The sequence below is a fragment of the Canis aureus genome, chromosome 8 (assembly GCF_053574225.1).
Source record: "Canis aureus isolate CA01 chromosome 8, VMU_Caureus_v.1.0, whole genome shotgun sequence".
NCBI lineage: Eukaryota > Metazoa > Chordata > Mammalia > Carnivora > Canidae > Canis > Canis aureus.
Genome location: NC_135618.1, coordinates 38,799,654 through 38,820,199, shown reverse-complemented (window position 1 = coordinate 38,820,199; position 20,546 = coordinate 38,799,654). Strand labels below are relative to the sequence as shown.

Genomic DNA, 20,546 nt, shown 5'->3' with positions numbered 1-20,546 from the left:
CTGTCGGGGAGGGACAGTGAGGCTAGGCCGGGAGCTGCAGGCCAGGTCGGCGTCGAGGCCAGTTCTGTCTGCCCACACTCAAGGCGCAGGCCTGAGCCTCTTGAGCACCACGTCCCCGTGGCAGCTCCTGCCCCTGAGGGCAAGGCTCACCTGGGATTGATGCCTGGCACCTTCTCAGTGTTGGAAGCCCCAGCTCTGCTCCTGAAGGCGTCCCGCTCTACCCTCTTGCCTCTGCGTGACGGGGCTGAATCAGAGATGGTGTAGCCTCTGGGCCGCAGGCCACTGGGGGAGCGGGGGCAGCTGGAAGGCAAGGGACCCTCGGGCTGTGCGGGGCCCTGGCCCTGGTTCTCTTCACCTGGGGCTGACCAGGAGGCACCCACCCCGTCCAGAATCCCGGACTGTGACCGGGCCTTGGCCTCAGGGCTGAGCCGGCCAACATCAGACTTGTCCCCGGGGTCCCCGAGTATGTCCTGCAGGGTCTGCAGCTCAGGGGAGGAGCTGGACTTGCTGAGGGGCTGGGAGGGCTGGAAGGAGAGCTCCACAGAAGGCCGGGCACCCTCGGAAGAGACAGCTCGTTCGATGGGGATCCCTCCGGCAGCCAGCTCCTCTGCAGGGAACTTCTCCTCCTGGCTGGAGCTTGAAGACGACTGCCAAGAATGAGTCCGCAGGGCCATCCATCAGGAGGGGTTCACTTGGCGGCGACGAAGCCCCCCACCTCCCAGTCAGGGCCACAGAGCTCCTCGGTGGCCAGTGGATGGCCCGCCTCCTACCCCCCCCCAGGACGGCCCTGGGCCTGGGCCCCACTGAGCAGCAGAGCCCAGCACCCGCCAAACCAAAGGATGCCAAGGGCAGCGACCAGCTATCCTCCTACGGGGCCCGCTGGGAAAGCCCAGACTATCTGCGCGGGACAAACTTGGAAGGACACGTATCCGTTTTTTAGGTGAGAAAAGAAGAGAAAAGCCTTGCCAGAGTGCATAGCAAGTCCAGAAGCCACAGACGGAGTGAGCAACCCCACAGTGCCCCCGCGTCCCAGGCTCCCCCATGCACTCACCCTGCTGTAAGCTTCCGCGCGGCCACAGCGCCGGTCTGTGCCTAGTGTCGCCTCGAAGTCCTCCAGCTCCGTGTGCTCCACTGGCAGACTGGTCTCGCTTGAATTTCCCTCCTCCAGAACCACCGCAGAGTCTGGGAGGACACGGATGGGGCTACTGGGAGCTAGCCCGGCCCCCGGGGGGCTCACATGGCCTCAGGGGCACCAGCCTCTCCCCAACGAGAGCACACAGTGGCCCCCGACAGAGCCTCACCTAGGGCCTTCCTGGCCTGTGGCTCTAAGCTGCCCACACCCCATCAAGTCAGCTGGAGGAGGGCACTCAGAGGGGCCCGGGCGCGGCCCCTGAGACAGGGCGTTTCCAACACCGGCTCCCCGGGGCCTGGGGTGAGGGGCATCTGGCTCCTGGGATCCCGCCCCTGCTGCTCCAGCGAGGTAAACGGGCAAGGGCAGCACAGACCCCATGAGGGAGGAGTCCTGCCTAGGACAGGGCCTGAGCTCAGGAAGAGGGGCGCACCTGGACCAGCCCTCGGGAACAGGAGCCCAGAGTTCCTCACTAGCCGGACCCGAGGAAAAGCCTGACACAGGAGAAATCCCTGTGCGCACAGATGGGAAGCGCATTCCCGAAAACAGAGGTGCACCATTGGAGCCCAAGCCAAACCCAGGGCTGGGGAGTGCTAAGGAGAGGCCACGACACCCCAAAGCAGCATTTCCTGTGCCGGCCCCAAAGCAGCATTTCCTGTGCCGGCGTCAGGGCAGGGGTAGGGGGCGTCAGGGGTGGGACGCATCAGGGCAGGGGTCGAGGTGAGAAGCAACCGAGGGTTAGCACAGCCCGCGGCCACCACGCACACAGCCCCGGCACACAAACAGTCCGTTAGCTGCCTGCCACGTCCCGTCTGCACACCGCCCTTTCCAAACTGGCTCCCGGCCACATGGGGGGCCCAGGGGAGCCAGAAGGCTGTGCGAGTCGGCCCCTCCCTCCACCTCCCGCATCCGGGGCCTGAAGGCGACAGGCCATCCCACAATGAAGGGTAGACGCGGCCCAATCTGTGGGGTCACCAAACCAATCAGGCCACCAGAGGCCAGGGCCAGGCTCACCCCCAAGAGCCATCCCCCACCAGCATGTGGCTGAGCTGCCCACCATCGCCTCATTGGGCCCGTTGGCACGGAACAGGGCTCAGCTCAGGGTACAGGGCAGAGGGGCCCGCCAGCCAAGCGCAGGCATTCCGCACAGACGTCCTCATGCGAGACGCAGCCCTGCTCAGGGGGCGAGCAGCGGCCGCGGAGGGATGACCGCATGAGGGGCGACGAGAGCAGCACGGGGCAGAGCGGCGGCAACGACCGCTTTCCTTAAAGAGACGTACGAATACCTGCCCAGGAAATGCTCCTGTGCAGCTTTCCTTGGCAACTGGACTGGTACAGGGAGGAGAAAGAGGCCACTGCAGGGAAACCGCGAGCGGCCAATCAGCGGAAGGACAGACTACGCACAGTCGAGCGGAGAGGAAAGGCGCACAGAGCCCGAGCCTGGAGGGAGAGAGCGCAGGGCCAGCGGCGGCCGGCGGGCGGGCGGGCGGGCGGGCTGCTCATGGCCCACGAGGGCTCCGGCTCTCCGCGCTGCTGCAGGGGGTGTCGGGGCAGGGGCAGGGGGAACGCGCCCTTCCTCCTCACTGACAGAGGCCGCGGCCGCGGGGAAGGCCGGAGGGTGGCTGGGAAGGAGCGCACCAGCCTAGCCAGGCAAGGGCATGAGCACACGCAGGCAGGCTCAGGCTGTGTGCTCGGCGCATCCAAACCCAGACCCAAGCGCAAGTGCAGCTGCCCTCCTGGGGCCCCGGGTGCGCCCAGGGTAGTGCAGGGCACAGGGCGTGCGGGGCTCGGCCACGAGCACTCTGGATCACTCTGGACGTACCCGCCTGCCCGTCGAGTGGAAGATGGCCTGGCCTTTCCGCAGAAATGGGTCCTGCGCCCCAATGTCAGGCCGTGGCGGGGGCAAGGAAAGCTCAGAGACCCCTCTCCGGGGCGTCCCCACACCTCCACAGGACACGCCGGGTGGGGGCAGCACTTACCCGTGTTAGATCTCGGGGGCGGAGGGGGCTTGGCCGAGCCTGCGGCAGGCACCGACAGCGACTTGTACAGAGCCGTGTCACGACGCTCCTTGAAGCGCTCAGCGGCCATGAGCGCGTTGGACAGCTCCTGCAGAGGCATGTTGTTGATGTCCGACGAGAAGGGGCTGAGCGGGTTCTCCAGGCTCATCAGCCAGCTGGTGTTCCCTGGGGAGGGGCAGGCACCACCCCTTAGGCTGCACACCCGATGCCTCCCCTGGCCCTCCCCTCCCTGCGCCCCATGTGCCACCCTCTAGGGCCCATGCCAGGGGGCAGTAGGGTTCCTGTGCCCAACCAGGGAGTGACAGGGAGGGGGCTAGGCCCTAGGCAAGGCTTGCCCCCAGCACCCAGGTCAGGGCAGCGCCCGTGTAGCAGTGGCCCGCCTCACACGTGAGCACCACTCTGCACCCAAATGAGCTCTGTGCCCAGTCCAGGCTCGACAGAGGCATCTCCAGGCACCAGACGTGGCCACTGGGAAACCTGGACGGGGCACGGCCGAGGGTACTTCTGGGCTGTCCCTCTCCCCATAAGGCCCCGGGGCCCACACTCAGACTCCACTTCTGCACTGAGCGTCCTCCAATCCTGAGCCTCTCACCCTAACCCCCGACCCACCTCCCCTTGCCCCGCCTGGGCCTCCTCATCCTGTCTCCCACCTCCCCCTGCCTGCTCCCCAGCAAGAGCCAGGACCCGAAGCCCCATGCCCACCATCTCCTGACCCTGCCGGCCACGCCATGCCCAAGCAGGTGTTGGGTCCTGGGGCTTGGCTTACTGAAGTCCCTCTTTCAGCCTGAATACCCGTCACAGGCTAAGTTGTGTCCCACGAAATTCACGTGTTAAAGTCCTAACCTCCAGCAGCTCATTAAGGTAAAACAGAGCCACACGGGTGGCCCCTGGCCCCCTGGGCTCTTAGGAGAAGAGGAGACAGGACACCACCCCACACCGACAAACGAGCTCAGAGCAATCAGCCCTGCCGACCCCGTGACCTGGGACTCCCAGGCTCCTTCTGCTAGAGCCTCGGGCACCTGATCTCCCTCACCACTCCCCTCTGGGGACCCAGCTAAGGCACGGAGCACGGGCTCCCTCAGCCCCATCTGCCGCCACTGCCTCCTGGGGATCTAGAGCCCTCGCAGGGAACAGTCCCACGCTCACCGGAGTGGCGGAGGCCCCGGCGTGCTGAGCGCAGGCCCCCCAGTACCTGTAGGCCTCCGGACCAAGATCTCCGCCCAGCCCTGGGTCAGCAGCGGTACGTAGGCTGCCAGGCTCGTCTTCTCCTGTGCTGGGAACCGGGTGCCAGCCGAGGCCCTGTCAGACTTGCTGGCCAGCGCTGCCTGCGTGCCTGGGGAAGTGGGGCCACCCGGCAAGTGGGAGGCTGGAGTGTCCAGGGCGCCAACACGAAGACCGTGGCCCCCTGAGGAGGAGAGCAGGAGTGCTGGTGACCACCGCCTACCCAACACGGAGCCACCAGCACGGAGCCAGCTGCTCCACCCAGGGCCCAGGGCCACAGTCAGCTCAGCCGTCCCCGGGCATGGCTCTCTTATGGTGTCAGCACAGGTGGACGCAGGGCAGGAAGAACGGGCCCCAGCAGCCGCCCCCCAGTCAGACGAGGGCTCATTCCAGCTGCAGCAAAGGGAAACCCCAGGGGCGAGCCGAGCTGAGGGCCAGGGCCGTGGAGCATTCACAGGAAACCCTGACCGTGAGAAACAAGCCCTGGGCAAGAAGGGGCCCTCCCGTCCTACAGATGGCTACGCACCCGTGGCCAAGGCTCAGAGACAACGCCCCCGTTATTCAAAAACCAGGACAGGCCTGAACTCCAGCACCTGGTCCCCAGGCTCCCAGGAGTCTTTGCGAGCACCCCCAGGGCACCCGGGAAGAGGCAGGGTGGGGCACAGGCTCACCGGACATGGAGCGGACCCGGTCCCGGGCGCCGCGGCACACCTGCTGCCCAGCCTGCGACTCCAGCTTGGCAGGTGCCTCCTTTGCCTGTCTCCCATGCATGCCAGGGTCCGAGCTAAGGACAGAAGGGCCCATGCAGAGCGTGATCACGGTGCCTCACGGGCTCAGGACAGCCATGGTCAAGGCCTGCCGGGCAGGGGGCGCCAGGCACACTCACCTCAACTCGGGGCCACCTTGCTGATCTCCTGAGTCCAAGCCCAGCAGCGACCGGGTCCCCGTCCCCACGCTCGTCGTCACAGTGACAAGCTTGTTCCCAACCAGCCAGGTTTTGGTCCTGCCACCAGCCAGGAGGAACTCTCCCACCGGGGACCTGAAAGTATGGGAGCCTCAGCCAGGCCCGGGCCCAGTATGTGTGTGTGGGGGCCAGGGCGGGCCCACAGGGGCATCGAGGTGTCAAAGGTACAGTGACTGCGGCACGGCAGGCCCACCGCCTGCTGCCACGGCTTCCGAGTGCAGTCACAGCGGCAAAGCCGGGGCCTGGCCTCCCGCCCCACGGGCCTGGCTCGCACCTCTTGGGGACTGCTGTGAAGTTGGAGAACACATATCTGGCCATCATGTCCAGACATGTTTCCGTGAGCTCCAGGTGGAGATTTTTCAAGTTGTCATCAGCCTGGGCCATCGAGTTCTCGTCAGCAGACCCCAAGCTGGCGCTTGTGAGGGACGTCTGGATCCTGCTGGAGGGAGGGGCCCCGCGAGGTCAGGGCCCCGAGGAGCGACCCCTCTCCCACCGGGGGCCAGAGCTCCAGGCATGCATGTGCTGGAAGGGCCGCACCCACAAACACCCCAACCGGGGTGCACGGCTGGTCGAGCCACGGCCTGGCAAACCCCGCAGACCCTCCTCCCAGAGAGAGGAGGCGCAAGGCCTCACGGGAGAGACCCAGGCCCACTCGTCAGAGCAGAGGCTTAGGAGACAGGGCAGAGAGCGACGTCCCCTCACCGAAGCACAGGAGAGTTAGGGGACGCTTTGAGGCAGAACGGTTTAGTCATGCAGACACACAGAGACCACGACACACAGACAAAGATTGCATTCTGCCCTCAGGGCCACCTCCCGGTGACAGGGAGGGTCTGGGCTTCGTGTGCAGCTCTTCCCCCTCAACTCAGGCCCCCTGGGATCAGCACACACCCACGGACCCGGAGAAGAGGCTCTCGTGGCTCTGGTTCGGATACCAAATTTCACAGCCCCTTTGCCACATTTGGCTTGTGTTAAGGAACTGGCTAAAAAGAGCAGAGAGCCTCGTCCCCCTGCGCCCCCGTCCCTCCCGGCCAAACCCCACTTGGCAGAGGCCAGCCCGAGGCAGGGGCCTGAGCCAGGCAGCAGTGAGGAGGTGGGTCTCTGAGCTTCGGACTCCGAGGCCTGAGGGGGCTTCCTGGGGAGGAGACAGCCCCCCACCCTCAGCTCAGTGCAGCCTAGCCTGGTCGGCGCGAAGCAGTGACCCCCAAGAGCCCGTACCTGCACTCAGACGTAGCGGGGAGAGGTGACCCAGGCCGCGCCCCCGCCCCCCAGGCCAGCCCCCACTCCCACTGCCCTACAGAGCCTCCCGTTCCCCTTCAGCCACAAAAGAAAGCAGCCCTTACTGCTAAAAGAAAGCTCAAGAATATGGTGTCACTTGAGACGATATGAGAGCCAAACCCTAGAATGCGTGCCCCCCCCAACCTGCGTGGGCGCCGCTTTGATACACGAAGGCCCCTTACCTCCGGGGACAGGCCTGCAGGCAGCTGCCACCGGACGCCTGGCTTTCTCAGAGCTACCGCCCTGCTTCGGGCTCCCGGGCCAGCTTCTGAGGATGCCATGCAGCCAGCCCGGGCTCGAATGAGGCTTGGGGACAGAATGCAACCTTTCCACCCCTCACCTCCAGGCTCCCCTGGACCGAGGGCTGCCGCTCGGGCTCTCCTGCAGCTCCGGCCAGGGAGGGCGTGGGCAGGCGACGAGGTCATGCAAGCAGCCCCATGCACCGCCACCCGGGTGCTCCCGCCTGGCAGCGCCACCTCTCGGGCCAAGCTCCAGGGCCTGGCCCCCCGCCCGACAGAGCCCACTACCTGCGGACCACATGTTCAGACACACTGATGCTGCGGCATCGGAAGGCCTCGGCGGCAGAGCTCTCTTTGAATTCTTTCACGGGTGGAGAGTTATTCAAGCCTTGTTTGGGGGGTCTGGCTATCCTCAAACTACCAGGTGAGGAAGGAAGGCCCAAGCCCCAGAGAGCCCAGCTCCCGGGAGGGAGAACAAGCCATTGGAGGGATGAGGAGGAAAGGTCACAGGCCACAGGGTCAGGATGGAGAGCCCGCGGGTGAGATGAACAAAAAATCATGCCAGAGGCCAGTTAGCAGGGGGAAGAAACAGAAAACAAAAATGCATGAAAATACATCTTATAAACATGACAGAAAAAAGTAAGGCTTCACGCATGGTACCAAAACAAAAAACATCAGTGCAAATTAAACGTGGATGGAACGCACCACACGGCAGATTCCAGCTGTGCTGACCAGGCGTCCCACCTGCCCCACGGGCGGCCAGCACCACCCCGCGCAGGGGCCAGCACGCCCTGAGGCCCCAAAGGTCGCCATTCAAAAGGCCGGTTCTTAGCCCCAGGCCCCTGGCGCCCAGCTACTAGGGGTTTGAGAAGCCAGCTTTCGACTTTAGGTCACACTGACCTGGTCATTCTGGAAAATGCCGTATCCCCACCAAGGGAGAACTGAAAAGCTTGGGCAGGAAGATGGGGACAGAAAGAGGAGCTGCCGTTCGTATGAGATGCACACAAGACACGAGGCCCAGCACAGCTCAGATCTGGTACCAGCAGCCACGGTGGTCCAGAGGAGCGAGCCCCCGGATCAGCAATGGCTGGAGAGCAAGCTCAGGAGGGGTGGCGCCAGCCCAAGGCTGGGCTGACCGCAAGGCCCCGAGCTCGTCCCCATCCAGGCCAGGGATTCAGCCTCTCAGGAGCCACGGCTGCCCTGATGCAACCCTCGGCTCATTCAGCGGAGTCAGACCCAGGCCTCGGTGCCCTACACCTAGCACCCTGATTCCCTCCTCAGCGAGTCTGCACTCGGGATGCAGGCAGGCCCGGCCACAGCCCAGCCCCGGGCCTGGCTGGGCAGGGAACAGCTGCTCCTCCAGCTAAACGTGGGCGTGAAGGGCCCTCCCAGGCCCTGCCCGGCCTCTACACCAAGACCCCCGGTGCCCAGCACGGTCCGCATGGGGGAGAGCCCGAGCCTCATCCCATCACTGCTGGCTGGCCTCGGGGCAGCTGCTCAGCCCAGGCCCTCTACGCACCATGCCAGCGACAGGCCAGGCTTGCAGCCCGGCCCCAGCCCAACCCAACACTGGGCACGCCCCCTGCAGGCCCGCACCTCTTGGGCCTCTCGTTGAGACTGGTGCTTCGTGCTCTGAAACTGTCCTTCTCGGGGGTGTCATCAAAAGACAGGAGGACGTTGGAGCGCAGGCCCTGGCAGGGTGGAGCAGACCTGAGCCACGGGCCGGGGGGCCCACCCCCACGCCTGCAGCGGATGGTGTCTCAGTAAGCACCGCACCCAGTAACGCCCATCCCGCTCTCCCTTGACCGTCACCCCACTCTGGCCATGGAAGCCAGTGGCAAAGTGGGTCCCACCCTAATAAGGGGTTTGGTGTCTGCTGGCCTACCTTAGTGATATAAGGAACAAAATCCTTCCGGAAGGGCAGGCGGCATCTAATGAACCACATGGCTATGACGTGATGGGCCAGGCACACGATGTACTGATTGAACCTGTAGGAAGGAAGGGAAGTGATGCAGCCCCGACCGGGGTCCTGAGACCACCGTGCCTGGAGCCACGCATAGAAGAGAGGCCCATTCTGGGTCAAGGACCAGCACGGCGGCCCCACTTCTGCACGCAGAGGCCTTGGGCGTGCCCAGCTCGCAGGCAGCAGGGCTGGGCAGCACTTACTTGGAGGGATTGGTGTAGGGCAGGGAGATGGCAAACACACTCGCGTACTGCTCTGCTGCGAAGTTCCTGTACAGGTGGGGCAACCTGGCCAGCGCTGCAACACCAGAACACAGCGGTGAGGGGACCTGGGCTACTTCTGAAAGGACCTCAAACAGGACCTTTCCTTGACCCTGGGCGCTCTATTCCAAAGGCTAAGAACCTATGTCCCCAGGCCAAATCCAGCTGGCGGCCTCCCCCTGGGTCACCTGTGAGCTAAAGATGCCTTTCACATCTTTAAAAAGCTATAATAAACAAGAATATGCAGCAGAAGCCATATGTGGCCCTCTGCAGAAGTTCTGGTGGCCCTGCTCCGCTCCTGTCGCCCGCCCTGCTGAGGGCCAGACACGCAAGAGCATGCACTGAGTGGGCGAGGCACCCTGAACCCTTGGAAGTCCCTCCAGGGTGTGGTGTGTGCGGAGGGGAACGGAGAGGAAGCTGTGAGAACCAGGCCAAGGGCAGGAGCCAAGGAACAGGAAGGCTTCTGTGCTGTTTAAAATGACCCTCAGGGGACGGCTGGGTGGCTCAGTGGTTGAGTGTCTGCCTTCAGCCCAGGTTGTGATCCTGGGGTCCCGGGATCAAGTCCCACATCGGTCTCCCCACAGGGAGCCTGCTTCTCCCTCTGCCTGTGTCTCTGCCTCTCTGTCTCTTGTGAATAAATATATACAATCTTTAAAAAATAATAATAAAATAACAATATTGACCCTCAGGATAAGAAACGAGCCAGAAAGGAAAGCATTCAAGGCCCTGTGGCAACAGAGAGCACATCCTGGGTACCCCGTGGAGATGCTGCACCAAGCTGTACCCGGAGGGGTCACATGAGGTCAGGGTTCGCACAATGACCGTGGGCAGGGTGCAGCCCCAGCCCCAGGGGCCCACTCCACACTCACACAAGCGTGTGTGCACACAAACGCACAAAGACGAGCAGAGAGACGCTTACTTGACAGGAACTCGAGGAGTGGAATGGCCATACTGGCCGTGGCCGAGATGTGTGTGAGCTTCACGACCAGGACGGGAAGCGCCTTGATGATGATGTCAGGCATCTCCACGCTGCAGATGGCCAGGGCCACCACACACTGGCTGGCACAGCGGTAGATCAGGCCTTGCTCCAGGCAGTACACCATCTCCCGCTGTGGGACGGCACAGGTGCCTCAGGCCGGCCTCCCCACCCCCACCCCGCCCGCAGACAGGCTCGGGTCTGGTAAGCCAGAGCCTTGTCTCCCCGCGCCCACTCTAGCGTGTTTTACAGAGGGGAGACCGAGCCTTAGGAAAGTTCGACATCTTGCTCCAGGGCCTTGAACCCCTAACCAGCACAGCACCAGGAGCCGACCCCTCCTGAGGTGATGACACAGTGGGGCAGCTCTGGCCAGGTGCCTCCTGACACTTCCAACCAGCAGGGCCAGCAGGACCCCAGAGCCAGGACACACTGGGCCCATGACCCCTCTGCTTATGGGATTCCTTCCCCAAGCCGGCTGGCCTTATTATGGGGTGGTCCTGCCTGGCACAGCAGGCCACTGGGCCCACACTCCTGGGGGCAGCTTCCTGAATGAAGACAGCAAACTTTACCCAGCGGGAGACGGGGAGCAGCTCAGGCCACGGCCTCAGGGCCCACGGATGATTTCAGTTTCCTGTACTCACCCCAGCCCTCAGAAACACCTGGGCTTCCAGGGCTCTCAGGGGAACTACAGCCAAACAGGGCAGAAGGGGGCAGCAGGCCCAGCAGCACAGGAGCCGCTGCAGCCGGGGAGGAGGCGGGATGCCCAGAGTGCACTCCCGATGCTGCTACCATCTGCGCAGCCCCCCTGCCGGCTGTGACCTAAGCGGACCAGCCCATCTAAGACCGCAGTTCCCTCACCCACTCAGGTGGACTGACCAAGAGGCATCGGGACTTGAACCGCCGCAGCAGACATGCCCAGCGGCGCAGTCAAGGAGCTGCCGTGTGCCCGCTGATGGCAGAAGTGCGGGCAGGTGGAAGTCAGGCACCCTAGGCCCTGCTGCCGGTCTCTTAGAAGAGACCCAGCTCTGCCGAGACGCTTAGCACTTGTCCTGAAGGTAAGCAATGCTCCAGAAAGAAAAAATGCCGCTGCGTGTGGAGGGGCAGCACAAGGCCCGCACCCCCCAGAATGCAACTCAGGAGCGCCAGCAGACACCGAGGTCTGCAGTTCCAGGCTGGGCCAGCCAGCAGGGGTCCAGCAGCCACACGGGGAAGCAAAGCCAGCTCCCCTGGTCCTGGCCCAGCAGCCCCCAGGTGACAAGGCCTAGCCCATCTAGCGGAAGCCAACGTCCCGTGGCCCAGACTTCAAACGCCAGCGCTCCCAGGCCGGCCTATCCCTCTCCCGCCTGGTACCTGTCTGGTTTTGTCCAGGTAGTTATGGTAAGAGATGAGCGCCGTCAGCACAGGGACCACAGCCAGGTGCAGGTCGGTTCTGGAGAACCCTTCCGGGGTGCCTCGGAGCCGCTCCAGAGTTCTGGGACCTGAGAGCTGAAGACGGCAGCTCAGAAGGGAGCATGCCCGACAGCGAGGCGGGGCCCACCGCCAAGCAGCCGAGGGCAAGGGGGAAGCAGGGCTCAGGAGCCGGGGGGGCCTTCCTACTCCCTTCTCTGGCCCAGAGTCTGCCTTTTCAGGCACGCTGGAGGGTACCCACCCTGACAGGCACAGGAGACCCCAGCGAGGAAGGGAGGGGGAGGATTCAGAGTACCATCCTCGGGTGGTGAGTTCAAGCCCTTGGCTGCAGCCTCTGACTCCTGTTCCCACACGGGAAAGGAAGGGCAGGGGCCCCAAAGGCACCATGGGCCTGGCAGGCGAGGAAGGAAGGCCCCGCCGCATGAGGCGGCCTCACCATGGAGCAGAGGGCGGAGGACAGCTGGTCCACGCTGCAGGGCGAGGTGAAGATGAGCACCTTATAACGCAGGGACTCTGGCAGCTTGCTAAGCACGAGCTTCAGTACCTTCCAGTCCACCTCCTGCAAGCAGAGGGGCTGGTCGGGGGGCTGGGTGCACCCAGGGGTGGGACGGCGTGCTCTTGGGCCTGCAGCCTGGTTTGCAGCTGGGCAGCTAGTGGCCTCTGGGCCCGCTCTGTCCCTGCAACCTCCGGAGCTCATGCTCCTCTGGGGAAGTTCAGTCCTGGGCCCTCCAGACACCAAGTGAGCCGGGGTGGGGGGCCCAACCCACACAGCCAGTGTCCCCCCCACTCCCCCAAGCGGGCCATGGGACTGCAAGAGAGGAGCCTGCATCCCAGCTCAAAGGGAAAACAGCACGTGCTCCTGAGTGACCCAGAACCCAGACGTCCACTGCAGGACCTAAGGCCGCCCAGGGCCACAGCAACGAGGAGGACGTGGTGGTGGCCCCCACAGCCCCGGAACTTCCCTGCTAGCTCCTCCCCACCTCATCAGGGAGGCCACCGCCTGGGTGACACCAAGGCCATGAGTCTTCCAAGCCTCTCCCCAGATCCCGCCTGTGACCCAGAGGCCTCGAAAATCTCATGGGACATGCCCCACGGCCCCTTTCAGTGCCCCCGGGAAGCCGCTTCCCTGCCTGCAGCCTGGAGGCCTGACCTAGGCCAGCGCACGCTGTCCGGCCCCGCAGTGCCACACACTGACTACGTTGCCTCTCCCCTCAGACCGTGTGCGGAGGCCTCCACCCCCACACCTCCGCTGCCGGGACCACACCGACCCTACCTGCGGGCTCGGCCTGTTCCTGCCCCCTAGAGCCTCTCCTGCCTTTCAGGGCCTCACCCGGCCCTCCAGGTGCCCCCAACCACAGCTGACCACACCCCTGCTCTCCCACGGCGAGTCTCTGCTCCTGAGGCACACCCTCCCATGACTCCAGGTGTCTACACGTGACCACCTCATCCCAAAGCCGCCTCCCAAAGGCAGGAGTGTCTCCTCCGCTCCAGGCTCAGCTCTGCAGAACGGCGTAACCCCAGGGCAGACGCCGTGAAGGCCAGCAGCAGACCCTGCCACCTGCTGCGGAGGGACCCAGCAGCTCACCAGCTTCAGGCACTGCAGCAGGACACGGAAGAGCAGGGAGTAGGGCAGGGAGCCAAGCCGCACGGCGGGGCCTGCGGGCGCAGGACCAGGAGGCCCCGTGGGAGGTGACAGGGGGCCACTGGCCTTCTTCTCTGAGCCTCTCTCTGGCTCCCTATGGAAGTGAGTGAGACGGGCACTGAGGCCAAGGCTGCGGGCGCCCTGCCCACCCCACACTGTCATGGGGACCCTGCGGGACGCCCCTCGGCTCCACGGCCCAGGGCTGGGGGGCACGGCTGACACGCACATGGCATCGCAGACGCAGTAAGGGCTGAACCTCACGGCCCCGTCCTTGCTGGGCAGGCCGAGGCGGTGCAGCGAGTCGGCCCTCAGCAGCAGTAGAAAGTCAAAAGCCTGCGGACAGAAAGAGATCCAGCAAAGCCAGGATGATGCCAGCCCATCCACTCACACTCATGCATCCCTGGGAAAGGCCCTGCCCACTGACAGCAGACACGTGCCACACCACCGTGTCTGCAGCGTAGGGGGAACCACACGGGCGTTCATGGTGCCCGGGGAGGTGCGCAGTTCCCGCTGTGGCTGGGCCACAGTGTGGCCTCATGCCAGGGCAGCTGGGCCTGTGGCCAGGACATGGGGAGGGCACACCCCACACCCTGGCTGGGCAGCACCACCCGGCCCCAAGGCCAGAATACAGGACTGCTCAGGCCCCATCGCTTCCTCCAGTGAACAATAGGTCACATAACCGGGCTGCCCAGGTGACGGGGGCTGCTTCACAACACACAGGCTCTAGAAGGGACCAGGTCCCCCGTCCCAGTGACCTCCACTCAGCCTGGCGCCAACACCCACAACGGCAGCCCCAGGGGAGACAGGGCTGTGCGCCACCTGAAAGCGGTGTCGTCCTGCCTCCGCCCCGGCCCCCGGCCGCCTCGTGGCTCAGACCGGCAGGTTCAGACGCACACAGACTGCAGAGGGAGGGATGGTCTGGACAACTGGCCACCTCCCCGGCATGAGGTCACTGTGGTCACCACCAGGACCCCAGGAAGCTGCCCACAGCCTGAAGTGCAGCCGGAAGGACTACAGCCACTGACAGTCCCCCGGCCCCGTCATACCTGCAGCCGGATGCTACTGGCAATGGGCAGGGTATAGCTATGCTTGTAGTGGAGCTGGATGTGGCTGACGAGTGTCTCGTACACGCGCATCGCATGGCTGGCAGGCAAGGCGTACAGCTTGGTCTACAGAGAGAGCATGCCGGTCACTTGGAGGGCAGAAGGCTGAAAGGCAGCCAGGGAGCCCAGGACAGGGACCAGCAGCCCCGCAGTGACTGGGCTCTCTGGAGTGGCTGCTGCTCTCTAGAACGCACTAAGCCTTCAAGCCACTAAGTCCCCCCCAGGGACTTCATCCCACGGATACTTCCAAGTGCACACTCTCGGTTATGGCAAAAAAAAAAAATCAGGAACACGTTCGTGTCCATTACAGAGAATCTGCTGATACATCAGGAAAACCTGTCTAACGGTGCACGACTTAGCAGGACGTGCCACGTGACCCATGAGCTGAAAGCACATTCTCCCTGCCACTGGCAGAGCAGGACAGACCAGGGACAGGTGAGGCCCCGGGGTGCTGGGCAGGGGGCTTGTCAGCATGCCATCCACCCAGTTGCTGGGCTGCCGTCCCTGCTGCGAGCTCCTCCCTACCCCACCTTCCCGACAGGTGAGCCCAGGAGATGCCAGGTGAGACCCTGGGGGGTGGGGGGTGGGGCTGTGGGGTGGGATGGGCCAGCCAGGAGCAGAAGTAGGGAGTCCAACCACAACCAGAGGGACCCCTCTATGGTCTGTGGTACTCCTGAGGCGAGCAGCAGGGCCTTAAAATCCAAGTCACTGCTATTCTTAAAGAAATATTAACCAAAAAAAAAAAAAAAAAAATTGGAGGGAAAGGAGTTGGACACAAGGCTCGGGCCGATTCGGCAAGGGCAGCAGGGCACCTGGCAGGAAGGACGGATGGATTCCAGCTCTGAGCTGCGTCCACGCTGCCTGCGTGTTTCAAGCGGGTACACAGATTATTTTTTAATTATGTAAAATGAGCAATGAAACCGCCTGGCCTGGGACTTTGCCTCAGCAAACAGCTTGGTTCTGGGGTTCCCGCTCCTGAGGCACTGGAATCCAAGTGAGGGCGACAGACCACCCTCCTGCTTCCCTGCGGCAGGGGTCTGGCTTGCTCAGGCCCTTGTGCTCCTCCTGTCAGAGGACTAGTGACGGGAGCCATGGGGGGCTGGCCAGCTTTCCACAAACATTTCAAACTTCCACACCAGGAAATAACCATCACTTGCAAGTGCTACGAGAAACTATGTATCCTCAGACGTTTTACAGACAGAAATGTTTGAGGCAAAGGATTCAAACCCTAAGTGATAGGGACCCCTGGGGGGCTCAATGGTTGAGCATCTGTCTTCGGCCCAGCGCATGATCCCGAGGTCCTGGGATCGAGTCCCACATCGGGCTCCCTGCATGGAGCCTGCTTCTCCCTCTGTGTCTCTGCCTCTCTCTGTGCATCTCTCGTGAACAAATAAATAAAATCTTTAAAAAGTAAAAATGCTAAGTGATACTGACACTGGCGAGTGAGGGTGAGTGGTACTGTGACACTTTGAAATCAGTGAGAGGCAGGGCGGCCAGCAGCAGGGCCCAGGTGGAGGCTGGCCGGGGGTATGACGGGAGGTGGCCACAGCCCCAGTGACCCTCAAGGGCCCATGGGTGCCCAGGAAGCCAGCCGTGCAGCAGGAGAGTGAGCACGGTGCCACAGCAACCTGGCACGGAGAGCACACACCAACCCTCTGACCACAGTCTCACCCACGATACACCAGGTACTCTCTCTGCTCAACGAGAAAACAGATGACCTCTGTAAAACATGAGCAGCGGATCTGAACACACTTCCCCAAAGAAGATCTACAAACAGCCAGCAGGCACCTCACCAGGTGCTCGTCACACTCATCAGACCACAGTGAGCACCGTTTTATGCACAATGGGAGGCGTGCTGGTGAGGACATGGCGCACACGCAGCACACACTGCTCCTGGGGACGGAGTGGCCCCGCAGAGACCGCCTGGCCATTTCTCGAATCAGTAAGCACAGGGCTACAATCTGACCCAGCAAGTCTGCTCATACCTGTGCACCCAAGAACAAAAACCTCCCTCCGTCCACACAGACACTTGCACACGGATGTTCACCGCAGCAGGGTCCCCGGTAGCAGAAGGTGGACACCTGGTGTCCATCAGCACATGAACGGATACGTAAATATGGCAAATCCACACAAGAGACTAGGGTCTGTACAAGTGAAGCCCTGACACCTGCTACCACAGAGGTGAGCCTTGAAGACCCAATGCTCAGAGGAAGAAGCCAGACACACACAAGCACATACTGTCCAAGTCCATGGTTGTGAAATGTGCAGAAGAGACAAATCCGTGAGATGCAGTGGCCTGGCGGTCGTCAGGGGCCGGGGTCCCTGGGGGGATGGGGAGGGACTGCTAATGGGTGTGGAGTTCCTTCTGGGGAATGAAGGCGTTCTAAAGCTGCAGTGATGGCCACACAACTCTGAAGATACTGAAAAATCCACTGAATTACACGCCTGAAGTAGATGAATCCTACAATATACGAATTACCTCTCTCAACAACGCCTTTAACGTCACCCCTCAAGCACGGGGCCGGGATGGATGGCCGCCCTCCGCGCCGCAGTGGCTGTGTGAGAGTGAGGGGGTGGCCCGGCATGGGGCATATCTGCGCACACTGGCCCTACAGCCCTCACGAGCTTTCCACACAGCGACGAGCAGTCAGGATGACACCAGGTCGCCCTCTGCGGCCCCCAAAGAGCGCCCAGGTCTCCCTGGCGACGTGTCCCTGCAGAGCAGCATTCTGAGAGGCAGCTGGTTGGCGCGCCCTCCCAAAAAAGCAGAGGCCCACCTGAAGGATGACCAGGAGCCCCAGGACAGCAGTCTTCACGTCCTCTAAGGAGGCCGAGTACGCCGCCACGTCTCTTTCCTCCAGCTCAGGGGGTGGAGAGAGAGAGCGGGCAATCACCTGCAGAGAGAAGGTAGGCGTTCAGCTCCCCGCTCGCGGCTCCCTGCGGCAGCAACACTCAGACCCTAAGCTTTCTCTTGTTTCACAAGAACTGCACCTTACGCACCTAGGAACCACTCACAAAACATGACATATTTCAAAGTTAAAAGAAATACATCAGCCGCAGCGCAGGCCCGGCCACAGCCCTGGCAACGCCGTCCTCGCTGCAGGGAGCCCTGCCTGAGATGCAACCGACCGCTCTGCAGAGAACGGGGATGGAGGGCCCGGAGGCCGCGGTGCCTGCCTGGGGGGCTTCGCCACAAACAGGGGTCCCTCTGGCAGCCCAGGCACCCAGAGCCTGCGCTTCTGCGGCCCTCACCTTTTCCACAATGTCCAACAGACTGTTGAAGTGGTGGGTGTGGCAGCCTTCGGCCAGGTCCACCAGCAACTGGGTGGCCAGTTTCCGGACTTGGGGGTCTTTGTCCTCCGGGACATGGGAGAGCTGTGAGATGACCACCGAGCTGATCAGCTCCTCCTGTGGCAGCACAAGTCGGGGGAGGTGAGCCTCGCGCAGCAGAGGTGGGCAGCTCTAGAGGGGCGCGGCCCCCTGGTGGCCCAGCCCAGGCCCCGGCCCACAGGCCCATGCGTCCTGGCTTGCTCCAGCCCGCTCAACGTCACCATCAGGAACAATCCCACATGGCGGGGCCCTGTGTGCGTTGCACTGGGGCAGAAGACCTTGTCCCCGACATCATGGGGTCTGTTGTAACAGGCAGCATGACAAAAGCTTTCAGGGGCAAGTAGAAAGCTCTACAGCAGCAGAGAGCAGGACAAGATGGACCCTGCCATGAGGGAGCTGAGAACCCAGAGGGGCTTCCTGGAAGAGGCAACACTGAGCTGGATTCCAAGGGACAGAGATGCAGGAAAAAAGGCAGGCTAAGAGGGAAGCAGTGGACAGACAGGTGCTGGGAACACCGGAGATGCCAGGGAGGCCACCCTGAAGCACCACACAGAGCCTGAGGTGCATCTCCTGGAGGAAAGGGCACACAAACGTTTCTAAAGCACAGACTCTGGTCACGGCCCAAGGAAAGGATGGGCTGAAGAGAGGCAGGCCAGGCCTGGCACCACCGTGGTCGAGCCGGGACCAGAGAGTGTGATCACAAAAGCAAAAAGAAAATGTCCCCACATGAGACTGTTCAGAAGCTCTGTTCTAGGCCCTGAGCTGGCCCAAGATCCCGGGGTGGGGGGTGGGCGGGGGGGTGGGAACAGAGGCTCGCGGCCCAGCAGGGGCCTGGAGGAAGGAAGGCCCCAGTGCACGAACAGGGAGCCGGCCACAGAGGGGCGCTTGTGGGACCCCGAGTCTAGGGCAGACCCTGGAGGCTCACAGAGCCCACCCTTGAGCCCCCTGCCCCCAGGGCATGCGCCCTCCGCACCCCCACCAGGACCCGCACCTCATAGAACTGCCTGTTGATGAGCAGCACGAAGGACAGGACGTCCAGCACCTTGATGCGCACAGCACTGCGAGATTCGTTCCTGGGGGCAGGGCACACCTGCTGGGGCCGCGTGGGCAACGGGCCACCTCGTCCTCCACCAGGCCCCGGCTTGCCCGGCAGCCTGAGCCCAAGCCCGCTCGCCTCTGCGGCAGGTGAGGCCCAGCTCACCAACACCCACACCAAACACGGGGCGGTGGGGCAGGGAGCTCAGGCCTCAGAGACAGCGTCTTCCCAGACGTCTGCTCCACAAGAAGACGCGCAGGGGCCTCAGAGGACTCCGTCCTACTGGAAAACCAGCCTGCACCTGCTCCTTCCAAGGACGAGAGAGGAGAAGCCTGACTGACCAGGCCCCAGCTCCAGGCCCCCGAAGGCTCCCTACCTGAAGAACCTCTCCATCAGTAACTGCAGGTTCTGAATCCAGCCGTCCTTCGCCGGGTGGATTGACTGAGCCCGGTACGTTATTAAGTTTAAGAGGGAAGACTCCTGGAGACAGAAACAGCTTGGCATTAATGAGCGGCTCTGCCCGCCAGAAGGTTTTCCTACGCTCATGCCCCGTGCTGCTGGCCCTGGGGGCGGAGCTTGCTCAGGGACACCAGATAGGCCAGGCCAGGTGGGCAGAGCGCATGACCAAGGCTCCAACGGCAGAGTAAGAATTCATTTAAAAACCCACACAAGGGATCCCTGGGTGGCGCAGCGGTTTGGCGCCTGACTTTGGCCCGGGGCACGATCCTGGAGACCGGGGATCGAATCCCACATCGGGCTCCCGGTGCATGGAGCCTGCTTCTCCCTCTGCCTATGTCTCTGCCCCCCCCCCCCTCTGTGACTATCATAAATAAATAAAAATTAAAAAAAAAAAAAAAAACCCACACAAGGGGGCAGCCCCGGTAGCTCAGAGGTTTAGTGCCTCCTTTGGCCCAGGGCCTAATCCTGGAGACCTGCGATCAGGTCCCACATCGGGCTCCCTGCATGGGGCCTGTTGCTCCCTCTACCTGTGTTTCTGCCTCTCTCTCTGTCTCTATCTTTGATGAATAAATAAAATCTTTAAAAGGAAAAAAAAAAAAAAAACCCACATAAGGGACGCCCGGGTGGCTCAGCGGTTGGGTGCCTGCCTTTAGCCCAGGGAGTGACCCCAGGGCCCTGGGACCGAGTCCCGCATCAGGCTTCCTGCAGGGAGCCTGCTTCTCCCTCTGCCTGTGTCTCTCCCTCTCTCTCTTTCTCTCTCTCTCTCTCTCTGTCTCTTGTGAATAAATAAAACCTTTAAAAAAAAAAAACCCACACGAAAGCCTTGGCATCAGACTGTGCGTTGCTGGCACAAGCGCTCCATGCCGCCCGGTGAGCAGACGCACCAGGCAACAAGTCTCCGTGCAGCCGGCAGCACCTTCCCCCGCGCAGGTGGGAGGGAGCCACCGGTTAGGCTAGCACCGTCCCTAACAGACCCACACGCAGTTGGCCTGATGACGCCCGGCAGACTTCCCTGCCGCAGCACACACCCCAGCAAAGCAGAAGCCTGCCAGCCCCTTGGTTCAAACTCAAGGAGAGCAGTTCCAGACCCACAGCCGCTTGCCCAGCAGCCTGACCTAAACCCCCCAGCAGGAGCACCAAAGGCCCCGCCAAGCCGGGGGAGCAGAGGTCTTACCGGCCTCTGGTCTGCACATCGCTCAACCAGCTCAAAGTATCTCTCCTGAGAGCCGTGGAACTCATTCTGATCACACAGCTCTTCCACTGTGGTCAGCAGGTCGTGCACGATGGCTCTGAGCTCCGGGCTGTCCAGGCTCTGCAACACAGTGACATCCACTCCCCTCAAGGACTCGGTCTCAGAGCCCTGAGCTCACACGAACTGCCTCCAGACACCGCTCAGGCCTTCCCGCTGGGACACGGGGTGAGGGGAGGCAGCAGCCAGGCTGCTCTCGCTCATCCGGGGAGGGAGGGCCCCAGGGAGTCCCGCTATGCCCACCCAGGAGGCCCCAAAGGGACTGACTTTGAGCA

At 62.8% G+C, this 20,546-nt stretch overlaps 1 protein-coding gene across 12 annotated transcripts in view; it reads right to left on the bottom strand.

The window, feature by feature from the left end:
• TSC2 (TSC complex subunit 2) overlaps positions 1-20,546 on the bottom strand; it is a 33,393-nt gene that overhangs the window by 3,476 nt on the left and 9,371 nt on the right. For 5 of the 12 annotated variants that reach the window (XR_013384810.1, XM_077906175.1, XM_077906184.1 and 2 more), the window contains 23 exons: positions 20,197-20,334; positions 18,940-19,043; positions 18,519-18,600; positions 17,450-17,605; positions 16,975-17,091; positions 14,141-14,263; positions 13,321-13,427; positions 13,038-13,188; positions 11,889-12,011; positions 11,396-11,530; positions 9,989-10,178; positions 9,013-9,106; positions 8,732-8,834; positions 8,443-8,537; positions 7,135-7,263; positions 5,607-5,771; positions 5,255-5,407; positions 5,040-5,152; positions 4,340-4,552; positions 3,109-3,312; positions 2,416-2,484; positions 1,052-1,182; positions 151-647 (listed from right to left, as the gene is read on the bottom strand). Coding sequence is in view for 11 of the 12 variants with exons in the window: in XM_077906175.1 (XP_077762301.1) it covers positions 151-647; positions 1,052-1,182; positions 2,416-2,484; positions 3,109-3,312; positions 4,340-4,552; positions 5,040-5,152; positions 5,255-5,407; positions 5,607-5,771; positions 7,135-7,263; positions 8,443-8,537; positions 8,732-8,834; positions 9,013-9,106; positions 9,989-10,178; positions 11,396-11,530; positions 11,889-12,011; positions 13,038-13,188; positions 13,321-13,427; positions 14,141-14,263; positions 16,975-17,091; positions 17,450-17,605; positions 18,519-18,600; positions 18,940-19,043; positions 20,197-20,334 (3,392 nt within the window). In the remaining variant the exon portion in view is untranslated. The remainder of the gene's footprint in view (positions 1-150; positions 648-1,051; positions 1,183-2,415; positions 2,485-3,108; positions 3,313-4,339; positions 4,553-5,039; positions 5,153-5,254; positions 5,408-5,606; positions 5,772-7,134; positions 7,264-8,442; positions 8,538-8,731; positions 8,835-9,012; positions 9,107-9,988; positions 10,179-11,395; positions 11,531-11,888; positions 12,012-13,037; positions 13,189-13,320; positions 13,428-14,140; positions 14,264-16,974; positions 17,092-17,449; positions 17,606-18,518; positions 18,601-18,939; positions 19,044-20,196; positions 20,335-20,546) is intronic. The other 7 variants (XM_077906176.1, XM_077906177.1, XM_077906179.1 and 4 more) reach the window with 7 other exon arrangements.